Source organism: Pristiophorus japonicus, chromosome 8 (assembly GCF_044704955.1).
Source record: "Pristiophorus japonicus isolate sPriJap1 chromosome 8, sPriJap1.hap1, whole genome shotgun sequence".
In the NCBI taxonomy this organism is placed as follows: domain Eukaryota; kingdom Metazoa; phylum Chordata; class Chondrichthyes; family Pristiophoridae; genus Pristiophorus; species Pristiophorus japonicus.
The window spans coordinates 161,443,720-161,467,188 of NC_091984.1; the positions used below are offsets into that span (position 1 = coordinate 161,443,720).

Sequence of the window (23,469 nt, forward strand, 5' to 3'; positions counted from 1 at the left end):
AATAATATCACACGTACTTGTAGTAATACAGGGCCTTGTTCTGTTGGTCATGATGGGATTAACATGTGCACGAATAAAACAGGCCAAACGACACGTCAAGGCACACACTATGATTAAGACCATAAGGGATGAAAATTTAAGCAGTCCGACTGGAAGGACTTACCTTATATAACTCTGTGGGAAGGTTTCAGGGGGTCCCGAAGCTTGGGAGATGGCCACCCAGGTGAACGAACCTATCTGGAACTTGCCTACAGGGAGATAGTTGTCGGGAATTATGGCCAGCTTGGTGTATAGCCAAGGGCCAAAAGGGGGGGAATTGTAAGAGAAATTTGGCATTAGGGGTACCAGCGGGACAAGGGTTAAAGTGCTGGTTCCTGCATAAGGAGGTAAAGGCTTTTCTTCTCACGCCTTGTATCTCTTCTCACACCTTGTACATTCCAGCTCCAAGGCTCCAGAAGGTACTGTTATGGGTTGGGATACCAGATAGTATTCCAACATGGAATGTCACTAGGAGAGAACCTAAACAGACCACTGATAAGGCGGTGAGAAGAGACCAGAGAGACTTCATGGCACCAAAGGAAATGTATAACAACTCCCAACATAATGATACCATTCTGGGAATGGTCTAAGATGGTCACGAGATCATGGCCTGTCAGTCAGAGCTCATGACCTGTCAATCCGGAGTAGTACTGATAAGGTAGTCCAATTAGGGAAGTAGAGCTGATAAGGTAGTCCAATTAGGGAGGTTGGGCTGATAAGGTAGTCCAATTAGAGATCTAGGGAGTTCTTGTCCGGGAAAAGAGAGGTTTTTGAAATATATAAAAGTTGTATGATTGTGCTGTTCGGGGAGCATCCCCACTCACAGGCGGCTGTGATGTGGGTTTTTCCCGGATGTTCGTAATAAAGATCGTTATACTTTGCCATCCGTCTCTGTCTGCTAACTTCGAGAATTGCTACGTGGGCTGGGGCGAGCGTCGACCCTCCATATCAGTGGGCCAGCTCGTGGGAAAAGAAACCTTCCCTCTCTCCCCCAACAACATTGTCACCTCCATAGTAATTGTCAGTTCCATAGTCATTGTCAGTTCCACAGTCATTGTCAGTTCCATCGTCATTGTCAGTTCCACAGTCATTGTCAGTTCCATCATCATTGTCACCTCCATAGTCATTGTCAGTTCCAGAGTCATTGTCACCTGCATAGTCAATGATAGTTCCATAGTCATTGTCACCTCCACAGTCATTGTCACCTCCATATTCATTGTCAGTTCCATCATCATTGTTAGTTCCATAGTCATTGTCAGTTCCATAGATATTGTCAGTTACAGAGTCATTGTCACCTCCACAGTCAATGTCAGTTCCATAATCATTGTCACCTCTATAGTCATTGTTAGTTCCATAGTCATTGTCAACTTCATAGTCATTGTCAGTTCCATAGTCATTGTCACCTCCGTAGACATTGACAGTTCCATAATCATTGTCAGTTCCATAGTCATTGTCAGTTCCATAGTCAATGTCAGTTCCACAGTCATTGTCAGTTCCATCGTCATTGTCAGTTCCATAGTCATTGTCAGTTCCATCATCATTGTCACCTCCATAGTCATTGTCAGTTCCAGAGTCATTGTCACCTGCATAGTCAATGATAGTTCCATAGTCATTGTCACCTCCACAGTCATTGTCACCTCCATATTCATTGTCAGTTCCATCATCATTGTTAGTTCCATATTCATTGTCAGTTCCATAGTCATGGTCAGTTCCAGTCATTGTCAGTTCCATAGATTATGTCAGTTACAGAGTCATTGTCACCTCCACAGTCAATGTCAGTTCCATAATCATTGTCACCTCTATAGTCATTGTTAGTTCCATAGTCATTGTCAACTTCATAGTCATTGTCAGTTCCATAGTCATTGTCACCACCGTAGACATTGACAGTTCCATAATCATTGTCAGTTCCATAGTCATTGTCACCTCCAACGTCAATGTCAATTCCATAATCATTGTCACCTCTATCGACATTGTCAGTTCCATAGTCATTGTCAGTTCCATAGTCATTGTCACCTCCAACGTCAATGTCAATGCCAAAATCATTGTCACCTCTATAGACATTGTCAGTTCCATATTCATTGTCAGTTCCATAGTCATTGTCAGTTGCACAGTCATTGTCACCTCCACAGTCATTGTCAGTTCAATCGTCATTGTCAGCTCCATAGTAATTGTCAGTTCCATAGTCATTGTCAGTTCCATAGACATTGACAGTTCCATAGTCAGTGTCAGTTCCATAGACATTGTCAGTTGCACAGTCATTGTCACCTCCACAGTCATTGTCAGTTCCATATTCATTGTCAGTTCCATAGTCATTGTCAGTTGCACAGTCATTGTCACCTCCACAGTCATTGTCAGTTCAATCGTCATTGTCAGCTCCATAGTCATTGTCAGCTTCATAGTCAGTGTCAGTTCCATAGACATTGTCACCTCCATAGTCATTGCCAGTTCCATAGTCATTGTCAGTTCCATAGTCATTGTCAGTTGCATCGTCAGTGTCAGTTCCATTGACATTGTCACCCCCATAGTCATTGTCAGTTCCAAAGTCATTGTCAGTTCCTGAGTCATTGTCACCTCGAAAGTCAATGTCAGTTCCATAGTCATTGTCACCTCCATATTCATTGTCACCTCCATAGTCATTGTCAGTTCCATCGTCATTGTCAGTTCCATAGTCATTGTCAGTTCAATAGTCATGGTCAGTCCCACAGTCATTGTCAGTTCCATAATCATTGTCAGTTCCAGAGTCATTGTCACCTTTGTAGTGAATGTCAGTTCCATCGTCATTGTCACCTCCATAGTCATTGTCAGTTCCATAGTCATTGTCATTTACATAGTCATTGTCACCTCCATAGTCATTGTCAGTTCCATAGTCATTGTCAGTTCCATAGTCATTGTCAGTTCCATAATCATTGTCAGTTCCATAGTCATTGTCAGTTCCTTAGTCATTATCAGTTCCATAGTCATTGTCAGTTCCATAGTCATTGTCACCTCCATAGTCATTGTCACTTCCATAGTCATTGTCAGTTCCTTGACATTGTCACCTCCATTGTCATTGTCAGTTTCATAGTCATTGTCAGTTGCATAGTTATTGTCACCTCTATAGTCATTGTTAGTTCCATAGTCATTGTCAGTTCCATAGTCATTGTCAGTTCCATAGACATTGTCAGTTCCACCGTCATCGTCAGTTCCATAGAGATTGTCAACACCAAAATCATTGACAGTTCCATAGTCATTGTCAATTCCAAAGTCATTGTCACCTCCATAGTCATTGTCAGTTCAATAATCATTGTCAGTTCCATAGTCATTGTCAGTTCCATAGTCTTTGTCACCTCCATAGTCATTGTCAGTTCCACAGTCATTGTCAACTCTATAGTCATTGTCAGTTCTAGTTTCATTGTCACATCCATAGTCATTGTCAATTCCATAGTCATTGTCAGCTCCATACGCATTGTTAGTTATAGTCATTGTCACCTTCATAGTCATTGTCAGTTCCATAGGCATTGTCACGTCCAGAGTCATTGTCAGTTCCATAGTCAATTTCACCTCCACAGTCATTGTCAGTCCCAGAGAAATTGTCAGTTCCATAGTCATTGTCACCTCCATAGGCATTGTCTCCTCCATAGTCGTTGTCATTTCCATTATCATTGTCAATTCCATAGTCATTGACAGTTCCATAGTCATTGTTAGTTCCAAAGTAATTATCATCTCCATAGTCATTAATAGTTGCATAGTCATTGTTAACTCTATAATCATTATCTGTTCCATAGTCATTGTCACATCCATAGTCATTGTCAGTTCCATAGTCATTGTCAGTTCCATTGTCATTGTCACATCCATAGTCATTGTCATTTCCAAAGTCATTGTCACCTCCATAGTCATTGTCAGTTCCACAGTCATTGTCGCCTCCATATTTATTGTCAGTTCCAGAGAAATTGTCAGTTCCATTGTCATTGTCACATCCATAGTCATTGTCAGTTCCATAGTCATTGTGACCTCCATAGTCATTGTCAGTTCCATAGTCATTGTCAGTTCCATAGTCATTGGCACCTCCATAGTCATTGTCAGTTTCATAGTCATTGTCACCACCATAGTAATTGTCAGTTCCACAGTCATTGTCAGTTCCATAGACATTGACAGTTCCATAGTCAGTGTCAGTTCCATAGACATTGTCAGTTGCACAGTCATTGTCACCTCCACAGTCATTGTCAGTTCCATATTCATTGTCAGTTCCATAGTCATTGTCAGTTGCACAGTCATTGTCACCTCCACAGTCATTGTCAGTTCAATCGTCATTGTCAGCTCCATAGTCATTGTCAGCTTCATAGTCAGTGTCAGTTCCATAGACATTGTCACCTCCATAGTCATTGCCAGTTCCATAGTCATTGTCAGTTCCATAGTCATTGTCAGTTGCATCGTCAGTGTCAGTTCCATTGACATTGTCATCCCCATAGTCATTGTCAGTTCCTGAGTAATTGTCACCTCCAAAGTCAATGTCAGTTCCATAGTCATTGTCACCTCCATATTCATTGTCACCTCCATAGTCATTGTCAGTTCCATCGTCATTGTCAGTTCCATAGTCATTGTCAGTTCAATAGTCATGGTCAGTCCCACAGTCATTGTCAGTTCCATAATCATTGTCAGTTCCAGAGTCATTGTCACCTTTGTAGTGAATGTCAGTTTCATCGTCATTGTCACCTCCATAGTCATTGTCAGTTCCATAGTCATTGTCATTTACATAGTCATTGTCACCTCCATAGTCATTGTCAGTTCCATAGTCATTGTCAGTTCCGTAGTCAATGTCACCTCCATAATCATTGTCAGTTCCATAGTCATTGTCAGTTCCTTAGTCATTGTCAGTTCCATAGACATTGTCAGTTCCATCATCATCGTCAGTTCCATAGACATTGTCAACACCAAAATCATTGACAGTTCCACAGTCATTGTCAATTCCAAAGTCATTGTCACCTCCATAGTCATTGTCAGTTCAATAATCATTGTCAGTTCCATAGTCATTGTCAGTTCCATAGTCTTTGTCACCTCCATAGTCATTGTCAGTTCCACAGTCATTGTCAACTCTATAGTCATTGTCAGTTCTAGTTTCATTGTCAATCAATAGTCATTGTCAATTCCATAGTCATTGTCAGTTTCATCATCATTGTCACCTCCATAGTCATTGTCAGTGCCAGAGTCATTGTCACCTGCATAGTCAATGATAGTTCCATAGTCATTGTCACCTCCACAGTCATTGTTACCTCCATATTCATTGTCAGTTTCATCATCATTGTTAGTTCCATAGTCATTGTCAGTTCCATAGTCATGGTCAGTTCCAGTCATTGTCAGTTCCATAGATATTGTCAGTTACAGAGTCATTGTCACCTCCACAGTCAATGTCAGTTCCACAATCATTGTCACCTCTATAGTCATTGTTAGTTCCATAGTCATTGTCAACTTCATAGTCATTGTCAGTTCCATAGTCATTGTCACCTCCGTAGACATTGACAGTTCCATAATCATTGTCAGTTCCATAGTCATTGTCAGTTCCATAGTCATTGTCAGTTCCACAGTCATTGTCAGTTCCATCGTCATTGTCAGTTCCATAGTCATTGTCAGTTCCATCATCATTGTCACCTCCATAGTCATTGTCAGTTCCAGAGTCATTGTCACCTGCATAGTCAATGATAGTTCCATAGTCATTGTCACCTCCACAGTCATTGTCACCTCCATATTCATTGTCAGTTCCATCATCATTGTTAGTTCCATAGTCATTGTCAGTTCCATAGTCATGGTCAGTTCCAGTCATTGTCAGTTCCATAGATATTGTCAGTTACAGAGTCATTGTCACCTCCACAGTCAATGTCAGTTCCATAATCATTGTCACCTCTATAGTCATTGTTAGTTCCATAGTCATTGTCAACTTCATAGTCATTGTCAGTTCCATAGTCATTGTCACCTCCGTAGACATTGACAGTTCCATAATCATTGTCAGTTCCATAGTCATTGTCACCTCCAACGTCAATGTCAATTCCATAATCATTGTCACCTCTATCGACATTGTCAGTTCCATAGTCATTGTCAGTTCCATTGTCATTGTCACCTCCAACGTCAATGTCAATGCCAAAATCATTGTCACCTCTATAGACATTGTCAGTTCCATATTCATTGTCAGTTCCATAGTCATTGTCAGTTGCACAGTCATTGTCACCTCCACAGTCATTGTCAGTTCAATCGTCATTGTCAGCTCCATAGTCATTGTCAGCTTCATAGTCATTGTCACCACCATAGTAATTGTCAGTTCCATAGTCATTGTCAGTTCCATAGACATTGACAGTTCCATAGTCAGTGTCAGTTCCATAGACATTGTCAGTTGCACAGTCATTATCACCTCCACAGTCATTGTCAGTTCCATATTCATTGTCAGTTCCATAGTCATTGTCAGTTGCACAGTCATTGTCACCTCCACAGTCATTGTAAGTTCAATCGTCATTGTCAGCTCCATAGTCATTGTCAGCTTCATAGTCATTGTCACCACCATAGTCATTGCCAGTTCCATAGTCATTGTCAGTTCCATAGTCATTGTCAGTTGCATCGTCAGTGTCAGTTCCATTGACATTGTCACCCCCATAGTCATTGTCAGTTCCTGAGTAATTGTCACCTCCAAAGTCAATGTCAGTTCCAAAGTCATTGTCACCTCCATATTCATTGTCACCTCCATAGTCATTGTCAGTTCCATCGTCATTGTCAGTTCCATAGTCATTGTCAGCTCAATAGTCATGGTCAGTCCCACAGTCATTGTCAGTTCCATAATCATTGTCAGTTCCAGAGTCATTGTCACCTTTGTAGTGAATGTCAGTTCCATCGTCATTGTCACCTCCATAGTCATTGTCAGTTCCATAGTCATTGTCATTTACATAGTCATTGTCACTTCCATAGTCATTGTCAGTTCCTTAGTCATTATCAGTTCCATAGTCATTGTCACCTCCATAGTCATTGTCACTTCCATAGTCATTGTTAGTTCCTTGACATTGTCACCTCCATTGTCATTGTCAGTTCCATAGTCATTGTCAGTTGCATAGTTATTGTCACCTCCACAGTCATTGTTAGTTCCATAGTCATTGTCAGTTCCATAGTCATTGTCAGTTCCACAGACATTGTCAGTTCCATCGTCATCATCAGTTCCATAGACATTGTCAACACCAAAATCATTGACTGTTCCATAGTCATTGTCAGTTCCATAGTCATTGTCAGTTCAATAGTCATGGTCAGTCCCACAGTCGTTGTCAGTTCCATAATCATTGTCAGTTCCAGAGTCATTGTCACCTTTGTAGTGAATGTCAGTTTCATCGTCATTGTCACCTCCATAGTCATTGTCAGTTCCATAGTCATTGTCATTTACATAGTCATTGTCACCTCCATAGTCATTGTCAGTTCCATAGTCATTGTCAGTTCCGTAGTCAATGTCACCTCCATAATCATTGTCAGTTCCATAGTCATTGTCAGTTCCTTAGTCATTGTCAGTTCCATAGACATTGTCAGTTCCATCATCATCGTCAGTTCCATAGACATTGTCAACACCAAAATCATTGACAGTTCCACAGTCATTGTCAATTCCAAAGTCATTGTCACCTCCATAGTCATTGTCAGTTCAATAATCATTGTCAGTTCCATAGTCATTGTCAGTTCCATAGTCTTTGTCACCTCCATAGTCATTGTCAGTTCCACAGTCATTGTCAACTCTATAGTCATTGTCAGTTCTAGTTTCATTGTCAATCAATAGTCATTGTCAATTCCATAGTCATTGTCAGTTCCATCATCATTGTCACCTCCATAGTCATTGTCAGTGCCAGAGTCATTGTCACCTGCATAGTCAATGATAGTTCCATAGTCATTGTCACCTCCACAGTCATTGTTACCTCCATATTCATTGTCAGTTTCATCATCATTGTTAGTTCCATAGTCATTGTCAGTTCCATAGTCATGGTCAGTTCCAGTCATTGTCAGTTCCATAGATATTGTCAGTTACAGAGTCATTGTCACCTCCACAGTCAATGTCAGTTCCACAATCATTGTCACCTCTATAGTCATTGTTAGTTCCATAGTCATTGTCAACTTCATAGTCATTGTCAGTTCCATAGTCATTGTCACCTCCGTAGACATTGACAGTTCCATAATCATTGTCAGTTCCATAGTCATTGTCAGTTCCATAGTCATTGTCAGTTCCACAGTCATTGTCAGTTCCATCGTCATTGTCAGTTCCATAGTCATTGTCAGTTCCATCATCATTGTCACCTCCATAGTCATTGTCAGTTCCAGAGTCATTGTCACCTGCATAGTCAATGATAGTTCCATAGTCATTGTCACCTCCACAGTCATTGTCACCTCCATATTCATTGTCAGTTCCATCATCATTGTTAGTTCCATAGTCATTGTCAGTTCCATAGTCATGGTCAGTTCCAGTCATTGTCAGTTCCATAGATATTGTCAGTTACAGAGTCATTGTCACCTCCACAGTCAATGTCAGTTCCATAATCATTGTCACCTCTATAGTCATTGTTAGTTCCATAGTCATTGTCAACTTCATAGTCATTGTCAGTTCCATAGTCATTGTCACCTCCGTAGACATTGACAGTTCCATAATCATTGTCAGTTCCATAGTCATTGTCACCTCCAACGTCAATGTCAATTCCATAATCATTGTCACCTCTATCGACATTGTCAGTTCCATAGTCATTGTCAGTTCCATTGTCATTGTCACCTCCAACGTCAATGTCAATGCCAAAATCATTGTCACCTCTATAGACATTGTCAGTTCCATATTCATTGTCAGTTCCATAGTCATTGTCAGTTGCACAGTCATTGTCACCTCCACAGTCATTGTCAGTTCAATCGTCATTGTCAGCTCCATAGTCATTGTCAGCTTCATAGTCATTGTCACCACCATAGTAATTGTCAGTTCCATAGTCATTGTCAGTTCCATAGACATTGACAGTTCCATAGTCAGTGTCAGTTCCATAGACATTGTCAGTTGCACAGTCATTATCACCTCCACAGTCATTGTCAGTTCCATATTCATTGTCAGTTCCATAGTCATTGTCAGTTGCACAGTCATTGTCACCTCCACAGTCATTGTAAGTTCAATCGTCTTTGTCAGCTCCATAGTCATTGTCAGCTTCATAGTCATTGTCACCACCATAGTCATTGCCAGTTCCATAGTCATTGTCAGTTCCATAGTCATTGTCAGTTGCATCGTCAGTGTCAGTTCCATTGACATTGTCACCCCCATAGTCATTGTCAGTTCCTGAGTAATTGTCACCTCCAAAGTCAATGTCAGTTCCAAAGTCATTGTCACCTCCATATTCATTGTCACCTCCATAGTCATTGTCAGTTCCATCGTCATTGTCAGTTCCATAGTCATTGTCAGCTCAATAGTCATGGTCAGTCCCACAGTCATTGTCAGTTCCATAATCATTGTCAGTTCCAGAGTCATTGTCACCTTTGTAGTGAATGTCAGTTCCATCGTCATTGTCACCTCCATAGTCATTGTCAGTTCCATAGTCATTGTCATTTACATAGTCATTGTCACTTCCATAGTCATTGTCAGTTCCTTAGTCATTATCAGTTCCATAGTCATTGTCACCTCCATAGTCATTGTCACTTCCATAGTCATTGTTAGTTCCTTGACATTGTCACCTCCATTGTCATTGTCAGTTCCATAGTCATTGTCAGTTGCATAGTTATTGTCACCTCCACAGTCATTGTTAGTTCCATAGTCATTGTCAGTTCCATAGTCATTGTCAGTTCCACAGACATTGTCAGTTCCATCGTCATCATCAGTTCCATAGACATTGTCAACACCAAAATCATTGACTGTTCCATAGTCATTGTCAATTCCAAAGTCATTGTCACCTCCATAGTCATTGTCAGTTCAATAATCATTGTCAGTTCCATAGTCATTGTCAGTTCCATAGTCTTTGTCAACTCCATAGTCATTGTCAGTTCCACAGTCATTGTCAACTCTATAGTCATTGTCAGTTCTACTTTCATTGTCACATCCATAGTCATTGTCAATTCCATAGTCATTGTCAGCTCCATACTCATTGTTAGTTATAGTCATTGTCACCTTCATAGTCATTGTCAGTTCCATAGGCATTGTCACCTCCAGAGTCATTGTCAGTTCCCTAGTCAATTTCACCTCCATAGTCATTGTCAGTCCCAGAGAAATTGTCAGTTCCATAGTCATTGTCACCTCCATAGGCATTGTCTCCTCCATAGTCGTTGTCATTTCCATTATCATTGTCAATTCCATAGTCATTGACAGTTCCATAGTCATTGTTAGTTCCAGAGTAATTATCATCTCCATAGTCATTAATAGTTGCATAGTCATTGTTAACTCTATAATCATTATCTGTTCCATAGTCATTGTCACATCCATAGTCATTGTCAGTTCCATAGTCATTGTCAGTTCCATTGTCATTGTCACATCCATAGTCATTGTCATTTCCATAGTCATTGTCACCTCCATAGTCATTGTCAGTTCCACAGTCATTGTCACCTCCATATTCATTGTCAGTTCCAGAGAAATTGTCAGTTCCATTGTCATTGTCACATCCATAGTCATTGTCAGTTCCATAGTCATTGTGACCTCCATAGTCATTGTCAGTTCCATAGTCATTGTCAGTTCCATAGTCATTGGCACCTCCATAGTCATTGTCAGTTTCATAGTCATTGTCACCACCATAGTAATTGTCAGTTCCATAGTCATTGTCAGTTCCATAGACATTGACAGTTCCATAGTCAGTGTCAGTTCCATAGACATTGTCAGTTGCACAGTCATTGTCACCTCCACAGTCATTGTCAGTTCCATATTCATTGTCAGTTCCATAGTCATTGTCAGTTGCACAGTCATTGTCACCTCCACAGTCATTGTCAGTTCAATCGTCATTGTCAGCTCCATAGTCATTGACAGCTTCATAGTCAGTGTCAGTTCCATAGACATTGTCACCTCCATAGTCATTGCCAGTTCCATATTCATTGTCAGTTCCATAGTCATTGTCAGTTGCATCGTCAGTGTCAGTTCCATTGACATTGTCACCCCCATAGTCATTGTCAGTTCCAAAATCATTGTCAGTTCCATAGTCATTGTCAGTTCCATAGTCATTGTCAGTTGCATCGTCAGTGTCAGTTCCATTGACATTGTCACCCCCATAGTCATTGTCAGTTCCTGAGTAATTGTCACCTCCAAAGTCAATGTCAGTTCCATAGTCATTGTCACCTCCATATTCATTGTCACCTCCATAGTCATTGTCAGTTCCATCGTCATTGTCAGTTCCATAGTCATTGTCAGCTCAATAGTCATGGTCAGTCCCACAGTCATTGTCAGTTCCATAATCATTGTCAGTTCCAGAGTCATTGTCACCTTTGTAGTGAATGTCAGTTCCATCGTCATTGTTACCTCCATAGTCATTGTCAGTTCCATAGTCATTGTCATTTACATAGTCATTGTCACTTCCATAGTCATTGTCAGTTCCTTAGTCATTATCAGTTCCATAGTCATTGTCACCTCCATAGTCATTGTCACTTCCATAGTCATTGTCAGTTCCTTGACATTGTCACCTCCATTGTCATTGTCAGTTCCATAGTCATTGTCAGTTGCATAGTTATTGTCACCTCCATAGTCATTGTTAGTTCCATAGTCATTGTCAGTTCCATAGTCATTGTCAGTTCCACAGACATTGTCAGTTCCATCGTCATCGTCAGTTCCATAGACATTGTCAACACCAAAATCATTGACTGTTCCATAGTCATTGTCAATTCCAAAGTCATTGTCACCTCCATAGTCATTGTCAGTTCAATAATCATTGTCAGTTCCATAGTCATTGTCAGTTCCATAGTCTTTGTCAACTCCATAGTCATTGTCAGTTCCACAGTCATTGTCAACTCTATAGTCATTGTCAGTTCTAGTTTCATTGTCACATCCATAGTCATTGTCAATTCCATAGTCATTGTCAGCTCCATACTCATTGTTAGTTATAGTCATTGTCACCTTCATAGTCATTGTCAGTTCCATAGGCATTGTCACCTCCAGAGTCATTGTCAGTTCCCTAGTCAATTTCACCTCCATAGTCATTGTCAGTTCCATAGATATTGTCAGTTACAGAGTCATTGTCACCTCCACAGTCAATGTCAGTTCCATAGTCATTGTCACCTCCATAGGCATTGTCTCCTCCATAGTCGTTGTCATTTCCATTATCATTGTCAATTCCATAGTCATTGACAGTTCCATAGTCATTGTTAGTTCCAGAGTAATTATCATCTCCATAGTCATTAATAGTTGCATAGTCATTGTTAACTCTATCATCATTATCTGTTCCATAGTCATTGTCACATCCATAGTCATTGTCAGTTCCATAGTCATTGTCAGTTCCATTGTCATTGTCACATCCATAGTCATTGTCATTTCCATAGTCATTGTCACCTCCATAGTCATTGTCAGTTCCACAGTCATTGTCACCTCCATATTCATTGTCAGTTCCAGAGAAATTGTCAGTTCCATTGTCATTGTCACATCCATAGTCATTGTCAGTTCCATAGTCATTGTGACCTCCATAGTCATTGTCAGTTCCATAGTCATTGTCAGTTCCATAGTCATTGGCACCTCCATAGTCATTGTCAGTTTCATAGTCATTGTCACCACCATAGTAATTGTCAGTTCCATAGTCATTGTCAGTTCCATAGACATTGACAGTTCCATAGTCAGTGTCAGTTCCATAGACATTGTCAGTTGCACAGTCATTGTCACCTCCACAGTCATTGTCAGTTCCATATTCATTGTCAGTTCCATAGTCATTGTCAGTTGCACAGTCATTGTCACCTCCACAGTCATTGTCAGTTCAATCGTCATTGTCAGCTCCATAGTCATTGTCAGCTTCATAGTCAGTGTCAGTTCCATAGACATTGTCACCTCCATAGTCATTGCCAGTTCCATATTCATTGTCAGTTCCATAGTCATTGTCAGTTGCATCGTCAGTGTCAGTTCCATTGACATTGTCACCCCCATAGTCATTGTCAGTTCCAAAATCATTGTCAGTTCCATAGTCATTGTCAGTTCCATAGTCATTGTCAGTTGCATCGTCAGTGTCAGTTCCATTGACATTGTCACCCCCATAGTCATTGTCAGTTCGATTATCATTGTCAGTTCAATAGTCATGGTCAGTCCCACAGTCATTGTCAGTTCCATAATCATTGTCAGTTCCAGAGTCATTGTCACCTTTGTAGTGAATGTCAGTTCCATCGTCATTGTCACCTCCATAGTCATTGTCAGTTCCATAGTCATTGTCATTTACATAGTCATTGTCACCTCCATAGTCATTGTCAGTTCCATAGTCATTGTCAGTTCCATAGTCATTGTCAGTTCCATAATCATTGTCAGTTCCATAGTCATTGTCAGTTCCTTAGTCATTATCAGTTCCATAGTCATTGTCAGTTCCATAGTCATTGTCACCTCCATAGTCATTGTCACTTCCATAGTCATTGTCAGTTCCTTGACATTGTCACCTCCATTGTCATTGTCAGTTCCATAGTCATTGTCAGTTGCATAGTTATTGTCACCTCCATAGTCATTGTTAGTTCCATAGTCATTGTCAGTTCCATAGTCATTGTCAGTTCCATAGACATTGTCAGTTCCATCGTCATCGTCAGTTCCATAGACATTGTCAACACCAAAATCATTGACAGTTCCATAGTCATTGTCAATTCCAAAGTCATTGTCACCTCCATAGTCATTGTCAATTCAATAATCATTGTCAGTTCCATAGTCATTGTCAGTTCCATAGTCTTTGTCACCTCCATAGTCATTGTCAGTTCCACAGTCATTGTTAACTCTATAGTCATTGTCAGTTCTAGTTTCATTGTCACATCCATAGTCATTGTCAATTCCATAGTCATTGTCAGATCCATACTCATTGTTAGTTATAGTCATTGTCACCTTCATAGTCATTGTCAGTTCCATAGGCATTGTCACCTCCAGAGTCATTGTCAGTTCCATAGTCAATTTCACCTCCATAGTCATTGTCAGTCCCAGAGCAATTGTCAGTTCCATAGTCATTGTCACCTCCATAGGCATTGTCTCCTCCATAGTCGTTGTCATTTCCATTATCATTGTCAATTCCATAGTCATTGACAGTTCCATAGTCATTGTTAGTTCCAGAGTAATTATCATCTCCATAGTCATTAATAGTTGCATAGTCATTGTTAACTCTATAATCATTATCTGTTCCATAGTCATTGTCACATCCATAGTCATTGTCAGTTCCATAGTCATTGTCAGTTACATTGTCATTGTCACATCCATAGTCATTGTCAGTTCCATAGTCATTGTCACCACCATAGTCATTGTCAGTTCCACAGTCATTGTCGCCTCCATATTCATTGTCAGTTCCAGAGAAATTGTCAGTTCCATTGTCATTGTCACATCCATAGTCATTGTCAGTTCCATAGTCATTGTGACCTCCATAGTCATTGTCAGTTCCATAGTCATTGTCAGTTCCATAGTCATTGGCACCTCCATAGTCTTTGTCAGTTCCATAGTCAATGTCAGTTCCATAGTAATTGTCAGTTCCATAATCACTGTCAGTTCCATAGTCATTGTCAGTTCCATCGTCATTGTCAGTTCCATAGTCATTGTCAGTTCCACAGACATTGTCACCTCCAAAGTCAATGTCAGTTCCATCGTCATTGTCAGTTCCTTAGTCATTGTCAGTTCCATAGTCATTGTCAGTTCCATAGTCATTGTCACCTCCATAATCATTGTCAGTTCCACATTAATTGTCACTTCCATAGTCATTGTCAGTTCCATCGTCATTGTCAGTTCCATAGTCATTGTCAGTTCCACAGACATTGTCACCTCCAAAGTCAATGTCAGTTCCATCGTCATTGTCAGTTCCTTTGTCATTGTCAGTTCCATAGTCATTGTCAGTTCCATAGTCATTGTCACCTCCTTAATCATTGTCAGTTCCACAGTAATTGTCACTTCCATAGTCATTGTCAGTTCCATCGTCATTGTCACTTCCATAGTCATTGTCAGTTCCATCGTCATTGTCAGTTCCAAAATTATTGTCAGTTCCATATTCATTGTCAGTTCCACAGACAATGTCACCTCCAAAGTCATTGTCAGTTCCATCGTCATTGTCAGTTCCATAGTCATTGTCACCTCCATAGTCATTGTCAGTTCGATATTCAATGTCACCTCCACAGTCATTGTCACCTCCATAGTCATTGCCATTTTCATAGTCATTGTCACCTCCATGGTCATTGTCACCTTGATAATCATTGTCAGTTCGATATTCAATGTCACCTCCATAGTCATTGTCACCTCAATAGTCATTGCCATTTTCATAGTCATTGTCACCTCCATGGTCATTGTCACCTTGATAATCATTGTTGCCTCCATTGTCATTGTCAGCTCCATGGTCATTTTCAGTTCCATCGCCATTGTCACCTCCAGAGTCATTGTCACCTCCATAATCATTGTCAGTTCCATAGTCATTGTCACTTCCATAGTCACTGTCAGTTCCATAGTCATTGTCAGTTCCTGAGTCATTGTCAGTTCCATAGTAATTGTCAGTTCCATAGTCATTGTCACCTCCATAATCATTGTCAGTTCCACAGTAATTGTCACTTCCATAGTCATTGTCAGTTCCATCATCATTGTCAGTTCCATCGTCATTGTCAGTTCCACAGACATTGTCACCTCCAAAGTCAATGTCAGTTCCATCGTCATTGTCAGTTCCATCGTCATTGTCAGTTCCATAGTCATTGTCAGTTCCACAGTCATTGTCAAATCCACAGCCATTGTCAGTTCCATCGTCATTGTCAGTTCCATTGTCATTGTCTCCTGCATCGTCATTGTCAGTTCCATAGTCATTGTCACTTCCAAATTAATTGTCACCTCCACAGTCATTGTCACCTACATAGTCATTGTCAGTTCCATAATCATTGTCAGTTGGAAAGTCATTGTCACCTCCAAATCATTGTCGGTTCCATAGTCATTGTCAGTTCCAAAGTCATTGTCAGTTCCAAAGTCATGGTCACCTCCATCGTCATTGTCAGTTCCATATTAAATGTCATCTCCATAGTCATTGTCGCCTCCATAGTCATTGTCACCTCCAAAATCATTGTCACCTGCATAATCATTGTCACCTCCACAGTCATTGTCACCTACATAGTCATTGTCATTTTCATCGTCATTGTCACCTCCATAGTCATTGTCACCTCCATAGTCATTGTCACATCCATAGTCATTGTTAGTTCCATAGTAATTGTCAGTTCCTTAGTCATTGTCAGTTCCATAGTTATTGTCAGTTCCATAGTCACTGTCAGTTCCATAGTCATTGTCAGTTCCTTAGTCATTGTCAGTTCCATAGTCATTGTCAGTTCCATAGTCATTGTCACCTCCATAATCATTGTCAGTTCCACAGTAATTATCACTTCCATAGTCATTGTCAGTTCCATCGTCATTGTCAGTTCCATAGTCATTGTCAGTTCCACAGACATTGTCACCTCCAAAGTCAATGTCAGTTCCATTGTCATTGTCAGTTCCATTGTCATTGTCAGTTCCATAGTCATTGTCAGTGCCACAGTCATTGTCAAATCCACAGCCATTGTCAGTTCCATCGTCATTGTCAGTTCCATTGTCATTGTCTCCTGCATAGTCATTGTCAGTTCCATAGTCATTGTCACTTCCAAATTCATTGTCACCTCCACAGTCATTGTCACCTACATAGTCATTGTCAGTTCCATAATCATTGTCAGTTGGAAAGTCATTGTCACCTCCAAATCATTGTCGGTTCCATAGTCATTGTCAGTTCCAAAGTCATTGTCAGTTCCAAAGTCATGGTCACCTCCATCGTCATTGTCAGTTCCATATTAAATGTCATCTCCATAGTCATTGTCGCCTCCATAGTCATTGTCGCCTCCAAAATCATTGTCACCTGCATAATCATTGTCACCTCCACAGTCATTGTCACCTACATAGTCATTGTCAGTTCCATAGTCACTGTCAGTTCCATAGTCATTGTCAGTTCCTTAGTCATTGTCAGTTCCATCGTCATTGTCAGTTCCATAGTCATTGTCAGTTCCACAGTCATTGTCAACTCCTCAGCGATTGTCAGTTCCATCGTCATTGTCAGTTCCATTGTCATTGTCTCCTCCATAGTCATTGTCAGTTCCATAGTCATTTTCACTTCCAAATTCATTGTCACCTCCATGGCCATTGTCACCTCCATAGTCATTGTCAGTTCCATCGTCATTGTCAGCTCCATAGTCATTGTCAGTTCCATAGTCATTGTCACCTCCATAGTCATTGGCAGTTCCAAAGTATTGTCACTTCCATCGTCCTTATCAGTTCCATAGTCATTGTCAGTTTCAACGTAATTGTCACCTCCATAGTCATTGTCACCTCCATAGTCATTGTCAGTTCCATAATCATTGTCACTTGGAAAGTCATTGTCACCTCCAAATCATTTTCGGTTCCATAGTCATTGTCAGTTCCAAAGTCATTGTCAGTTCCAAAGTCATGGTCACCTCCATCGTCATTGTCAGTTCCATATTAAATGTCACCTCCATAGCCATTGTCGCCTCCATAGTCATTGTCACCTGCATCATCATTGTCACCTCCACAATCATTGTCACCTCCATAGTCATTGTCACCTCCATAGTCATTGTCAGTTCCATAATCATTGTCAGTTAGAAAGTCATTCTCACCTCCAAATCATTGTCGGTTCCATAGTCATTGTCAGTTCCAAAGTCATTGTCGGTTCCAAAGTCATGGTCACCTCCATCGTCATTGTCAGTTCCATATTAAATGTCGCCTCCATAGTCATTGTCACCTGCATAATCATTGTCAACTCCACAGTCATTGTCACCTCCATAGTCATTGTCATTTTCAGAGTCATTGTCACCTCCATAGTCATTGTCACCTCCATAGTCATTGTCACATCCATAGTCATTGTCAGTTCCATAATCAATGGCAGTTCCACAGTCATTGTCTCCTCCATAGTCATTGTCACCTCCATAGTCATTGTCAGTTCCTTAGTAATTGTCACTTCCATAGTCATTGTCAGTTCCATTGTCATTTTCACCTCCAAAGTCATTGTCAGTTCCATCGTCATTGTCAGTTCCATAGTCATTGTCAGTTCCATTGTCATTGTCTCCTCCAAATTCATTGTCACCTCCATAGTCATTGTCAGTTCCATAGACATTGTCAGTTCCATAGTCAGTGTCAGTTCCATGGTCTTTGTCACCTCCATATTCATTGTCACCTCCATAGTCATTGTTAGTTCCATCGTCATTGTCAGTTCCATAGTCATTGTCTGTTCCATAGTCATTGTCACCTCCATAGTCATTGGCAGTTCCATAGTATTGTCACTTCCATCGTCCTTATCAGTTCCATTGTCATTGTCAGTTTCAACGTAATTGTCACCTCCATAGTCATTGTCAGTTCCATAATCATTGTCAGTTCGAAAGTCATTGTCACCACCAAAATCATTGTTGGTTCCATAGTCATTGTCATTTCCAAAGTCATTGTCAGTTCCAAAGTCATTGTCACCTCCATCATCATTGTCACCTCCATAGTGATTGTCAGTTCCATAATCATTGTCAACTCCATAGTCATTGTCAGTTCCATCGTCATTGTCAATTCCATAGTCATTGTCAGTTCCATAGACATTGTTAGTTCCATAGTCTTTGTCAGTTCCATCGTCATTGTCAGTTCCATAGTCATTGTCAGTTCCATCGTGATTGTCAGTTCCATCGTCATTGTCAGTTCCATAGTCATTGTCAGGTCCATAGACATTGTCACCTCCAAATTTATTGTTAACTCCACAGTCATTTTCAGTTCCACAGTCATTGTTATCTCCGTAGTCATTGTCATTTCCATAGTCATTGTCAGCTGCATAGTCATTGTCACCTCCAAAATCATTGTCAGTTCGATAGTCAATGTCATTTCCATAGTCATTGTCATTTCCATAGTTACTGTCAGTTCCATAGACATTGTCAGTTCCTTCGTCATTGTCAGTTCCATAATCTTTGCCTGTTCCATAGTCATTGTCACCTCCATAGTCATTGTCACCGCCATAGTCCTGGTCAGTTCCATAATAATTGTCACTTCCATAGTCATTGTCAGTTCCATCATCATTGTCAATTCCATCGTCATTGTCAGTTCCATATTCATTGTCAGTTCCACAGACATTGTCACCTCCAAAGTCAATGTCAGTTCCATAGTCATTGTCAGTTCCATGGTCATTGTCAGTTCCATGGTCATTGTCACCTCCATAGTCATTGTCACCTCCATAGTCATTGTCAGTTTCATAGTCATTGTCACCTCCAAAATCATTGTCAGTTCGATAGTCAATGTCAGTTCCATAGTCATTGTCATTTCCATAGTCACTGTCAGTTCCATAGTCATGTCAGTTCCATCGTCATTATCAGTTCCGTCGCAATTGTCAGTTCCAAAGTCATTGTCATTTCCATAGTCATTGTCACATCCATAATCATTGTCAGTTCCATAGTCATTGTCAGTTCCAAGTCATTGTCAGTTCCATCGTCATTGTCAGTTCCATCGTCATTGTCACTTCCAAAATCATTGTCATTTCCATTGTCATTGTCAGTTCCATAGTCAATCTTACCTCCATGGTCATTGTCAGTTACAGAGACATTGTCAGTTCAATAATCATTGTCACCTCCATAATCATTGTCAGTTCCACAGTCAATGTCAGTTCCACAGTAATTGTCAGTTCCATAGTCACTGTCAGTTCCATAGTCATTGTCAGTTTTCATCGTCATTGTCAGTTCCATAGTCATTGTCAGTTCCACAGACATTGTCAGTTCCACAGTAATTGTCACTTCCATAGTCATTGTCAGTTCCATCGTCATTGTCACTTCCATAGTCATTGTCAGTTCCATCGTCATTGTCAGTTCCAAAATCATTGTCAGTTCCATATTCATTGTCAGTTCCATAGACAATGTCACCTCCAAAGTCATTGTCAGTTCCATCGTCATTGTCAGTTCCATAGTCATTGTCACCTCCATAGTCATTGTCAGTTCGATATTCAATGTCACCTCAATAGTCATTGTCACCTCAATAGTCATTGCCATTTTCATAGTCATTGTCACCTCCATAGTCATTGTCACCTTGATAATCATTGTTGCCTCCATTGTCATTGTCAGCTCCATAGTCATTTTCAGTTCCATCGCCATTGTCACCTCCAGAGTCATTGTCACCTCCATAATCATTGTCAGTTCCATAGTCATTGTCAGTTCCAAGTCATTGTCAGTTCCATCGTCATTGTCAGTTCCATCGTCATTGTCACTTCCAAAGTCATTGTGATTTCCATAGTCATTGTCAGTTCCATTGTCAATCTTACCTCCATAGTCATTGTCAGTTACATAGACATTGTCAGTTCCATAATCATTGTCACCTCCATAGTCATTGTCAGTTCCATAGTCAATGTTAGTTCCATAGTAATTGTCAGTTCCATAGTCACTGTCAGTTCCATAGTCATTGTCAGTTCCTTAGTCATTGTCAGTTCCATAGTAATTGTCAGTTCCATAGTCATTGTCACCTCCATAATCATTGTCAGTTCCACAGTAATTGTCACTTCCATAGTCATTGTCAGTTCCATCGTCATTGTCAGTTCCATAGTCATTGTCAGTTCCACAGACATTGTCACCTCCAAAGTCAATGTCAGTTCCATCGTCATTGTCAGTTCCATCATCATTGTCAGTTCCATAGTCATTGTCAGTTCCACAGTCATTGTCAAATCCACAGCCATTGTCAGTTCCATCATCATTGTCAGTTCCATTGTCATTGTCTCCTGCATAGTCATTGTCAGTTCCATAGTCATTGTCACTTCCAAATTCATTGTCACCTCCACAGTCATTGTCACCTGCATATTCATTGTCAGTTCCATAATCATTGTCAGTTGGAAAGTCATTGTCACCTCCAAATCATTGTCGGTTCCATAGTCATTGTCAGTTCCAACGTCATTGTCAGTTCCAAAGTCATGGTCACCTCCATCGTCATTGTCAGTTCCATATTAAATGTCATCTCCATAGTCATTGTCGCCTCCATAGTCATTGTCGCCTCCAAAATCATTGTCACCTGAATAATCATTGTCACCTCCACAGACATTGTCACCTCCAAAGTCAATGTCAGTTCCATCGTCATCGTCAGTTCCATAGTCATTGTCAGTTCCATAGTCATTGTCACCTCCATAATCATTGTCAGTTCCACAGTAATTGTCACTTCCATAGTCATTGTCAGTTCCATCGTCATTGTCACTTCCATAGTCATTGTCAGTTCCATCGTCATTGTCAGTTCCAAATTCATTGTCAGTTCCACAGACATTGTCACCTCCAAAGTCATTGTCAGTTCCATCGTCATTGTCAGTTCCATAGTCATTGTCACCTCCATAGTCATTGTCAGTTCGATATTCAATGTCACCTCCATAGTCATTGTCACCTCCATAGTCATTGCCATTTTCATAGTCATTGTCACCTCCATAGTCATTGTCACCTTGATAATCATTGTTGCCTCCATTGTCATTGTCATCTCCATAGTCATTGTCACCTCAATAGTCATTGCCATTTTCATAGTCATTGTCACCTCCATGGTCATTGTTACCTTGATAATCATTGTTGCCTCCATTGTCATTGTCAGCTCCATAGTCATTTTCAGTTCCATCGCCATTGTCACCTCCATCGTCATTGTCACCTCCATAATCATTGTCAGTTCCATAGTCATTGTCAGTTCCAAGTCATTGTCAGTTCCATCGTCATTATCAGTTCCATCGTCATTGTCACTTCCAAAGTCATTGTCATTTCCATTGTCATTGTCAGTTCCATTGTCAATCTTACCTCCATAGTCATTGTCAGTTACATAGACATTTTCAGTTCCATAATCATTGTCACCTCCATAGTTATTGTCAGTTCCAAAGTCATGGTCACCTCCATCGTCATTGTCAGTTCCACAGTAATTGTCACTTCCATAGTCATTGTCAGTTCTATCGTCATTGTCACTTCCATAGTCATTGTCAGTTCCATCGTCATTGTCAGTTCCAAAATCATTGTCAGTTCCATATTCATTGTCAGTTCCACAGACATTGTCACCTCCAAAGTCATTGTCAGTTCCATAGTCATTCTCAGTTCCATAGTCATTGTCACCTCCATAGTCATTGTCAGTTCGATATTCAATGTCACCTCCAGAGTCATTGTCACCTCCATAATCATTGTCAGTTCCATAGTCATTGTCAGTTCCAAGTCATTGTCAGTTCCATCGTCATTGTCAGTTCCATCGTCATTGTCACTTCCAAAGTCAGTGTCATTTCCATTGTCATTGTCAGTTCAATTGTCAATCTTACCTCAATATTCATTGTCAGTTAAATAGACATTTTCAGTTCCATAATTATTGTCACCTCCATAGTCATTGTCAGTTCCATAGTCACTGTCAGTTCCATCGTCATTGTCAGTTCCTTAGTCATTGTCAGTTCCATAGTAATTGTCAGTTCCATAGTCATTGTCACCTCCATAATCATTGTCAGTTCCACAGTAATTGCCACTTCCATAGTCATTGTCAGTTCCATCGTCATTGTCAGTTCCATAGTCATTGTCACTTCCAAATTCATTGTCACCTCCACAGTCATTGTCACCTACATAGTCATTGTCAGTTCCATAATCATTGTCAGTTGGAAAGTCATTGTCACCTCCAAATCATTGTCGGTTTCATAGTCATTGTCAGTTCCAAAGTCATTTTCAGATCCAAAGTCATGGTCACCTCCATCGTCATTGTCAGTTCCACAGTAATTGTCACTTCCATAGTCATTGTCAGTTCCATCGTCATTGTCACTTCCATAGTCATTGTCAGTTCCATCGTCATTGTCAGTTCCAAAATCATTGTCAGTTCCATATTCATTGTCAGTTCCACAGACATTGTCACCTCCAAAGTCATTGTCAGTTCCATCGTCATTGTCAGTTCCATCGTCATTGTCCCCTCCATAGTCATTGTCAGTTCGATATTCAATGTCACCTCCATCGTCATTGTCACCTCCATAGTCATTGCCATTTCCATCGTCATTGTCAGTTCCATATTCATTGTCAGTTCCACAGACATTGTCACCTCCAAAGTCATTGTCAGTTCCATCGTCATTGTCAGTTCCATAGTCATTGTCACCTCCATAGTCATTGTCAGTTCGATATTCAATGTCACCTCCATAGTCATTGTCACCTCCATAGTCATTGCCATTTTCATAGTCATTGTCACCTCCATAGTCATTGTCACCTTGATAATCATTGTTGCCTCCATTGTCATTGTCAGCTCCATAGTCATTTTCAGTTCCATCGCCATTGTCACCTCCAGAGTCATTGTCACCTCCATAATCATTG

General features: G+C 40.5%; 4 protein-coding genes across 4 annotated transcripts in view; all 4 read right to left on the reverse strand.

Annotated features, from left to right (window-relative positions):
• Positions 1 to 1,782: 1,782 nt before the first annotated feature.
• On the reverse strand, positions 1,783 to 2,820 carry LOC139269205 (uncharacterized). Its single transcript, XM_070888297.1, has one exon. The coding sequence runs from the start codon at positions 2,818 to 2,820 to the stop codon at positions 1,783 to 1,785; it is 1,038 nt and encodes a 345-aa protein (XP_070744398.1).
• A 667-nt stretch (positions 2,821 to 3,487) lies between these two features.
• Positions 3,488 to 5,370, reverse strand: LOC139269206 (clumping factor B-like). The gene is made up of 2 exons (XM_070888298.1): positions 5,199 to 5,370; positions 3,488 to 4,029 (listed from the first exon to the last, which is right to left on the reverse strand). Exons 1-2 carry the CDS (start codon positions 5,368 to 5,370, stop codon positions 3,488 to 3,490), a joined length of 714 nt encoding a protein of 237 aa, XP_070744399.1.
• A 490-nt stretch (positions 5,371 to 5,860) lies between these two features.
• Positions 5,861 to 6,898, reverse strand: LOC139269207 (uncharacterized). The gene has a single exon (XM_070888299.1). The coding sequence runs from the start codon at positions 6,896 to 6,898 to the stop codon at positions 5,861 to 5,863; it is 1,038 nt and encodes a 345-aa protein (XP_070744400.1).
• A 4,066-nt stretch (positions 6,899 to 10,964) lies between these two features.
• The window catches only part of LOC139269208 (dentin sialophosphoprotein-like), a 30,419-nt gene continuing 17,914 nt past the window's right edge, over positions 10,965 to 23,469 (reverse strand). Inside the window, exons 10-17 of the mRNA XM_070888300.1 lie at positions 21,713 to 21,802; positions 18,693 to 19,285; positions 17,794 to 17,918; positions 14,018 to 14,289; positions 13,588 to 13,803; positions 12,149 to 12,397; positions 11,647 to 11,862; positions 10,965 to 11,377 (exon numbers count right to left, since the gene is read on the reverse strand). Of these exons, the coding sequence (XP_070744401.1) occupies positions 10,965 to 11,377; positions 11,647 to 11,862; positions 12,149 to 12,397; positions 13,588 to 13,803; positions 14,018 to 14,289; positions 17,794 to 17,918; positions 18,693 to 19,285; positions 21,713 to 21,802 (2,174 nt within the window). The remainder of the gene's footprint in view (positions 11,378 to 11,646; positions 11,863 to 12,148; positions 12,398 to 13,587; positions 13,804 to 14,017; positions 14,290 to 17,793; positions 17,919 to 18,692; positions 19,286 to 21,712; positions 21,803 to 23,469) is intronic.

Bases quoted from the DNA above. Each gene is read 5' to 3' on its own strand.
- LOC139269205 (XM_070888297.1), bottom strand. From the start codon at position 2,820: ATGACGATGGAACTGACATTCACTACAAAGGTGACAATGACTCTGGAA.
- LOC139269206 (XM_070888298.1), bottom strand. From the start codon at position 5,370: ATGACTGGAACTGACCATGACTATGGAACTGACAATGACTATGGAACT. The intron at 4,030-5,198 runs GTGACAATGATG...ATGACTATGGAG, and splicing joins CACTGACAATGACTATGGAG to GTCACAATGACTATGGAACT.
- LOC139269207 (XM_070888299.1), bottom strand. From the start codon at position 6,898: ATGACGATGGAACTGACATTCACTACAAAGGTGACAATGACTCTGGAA.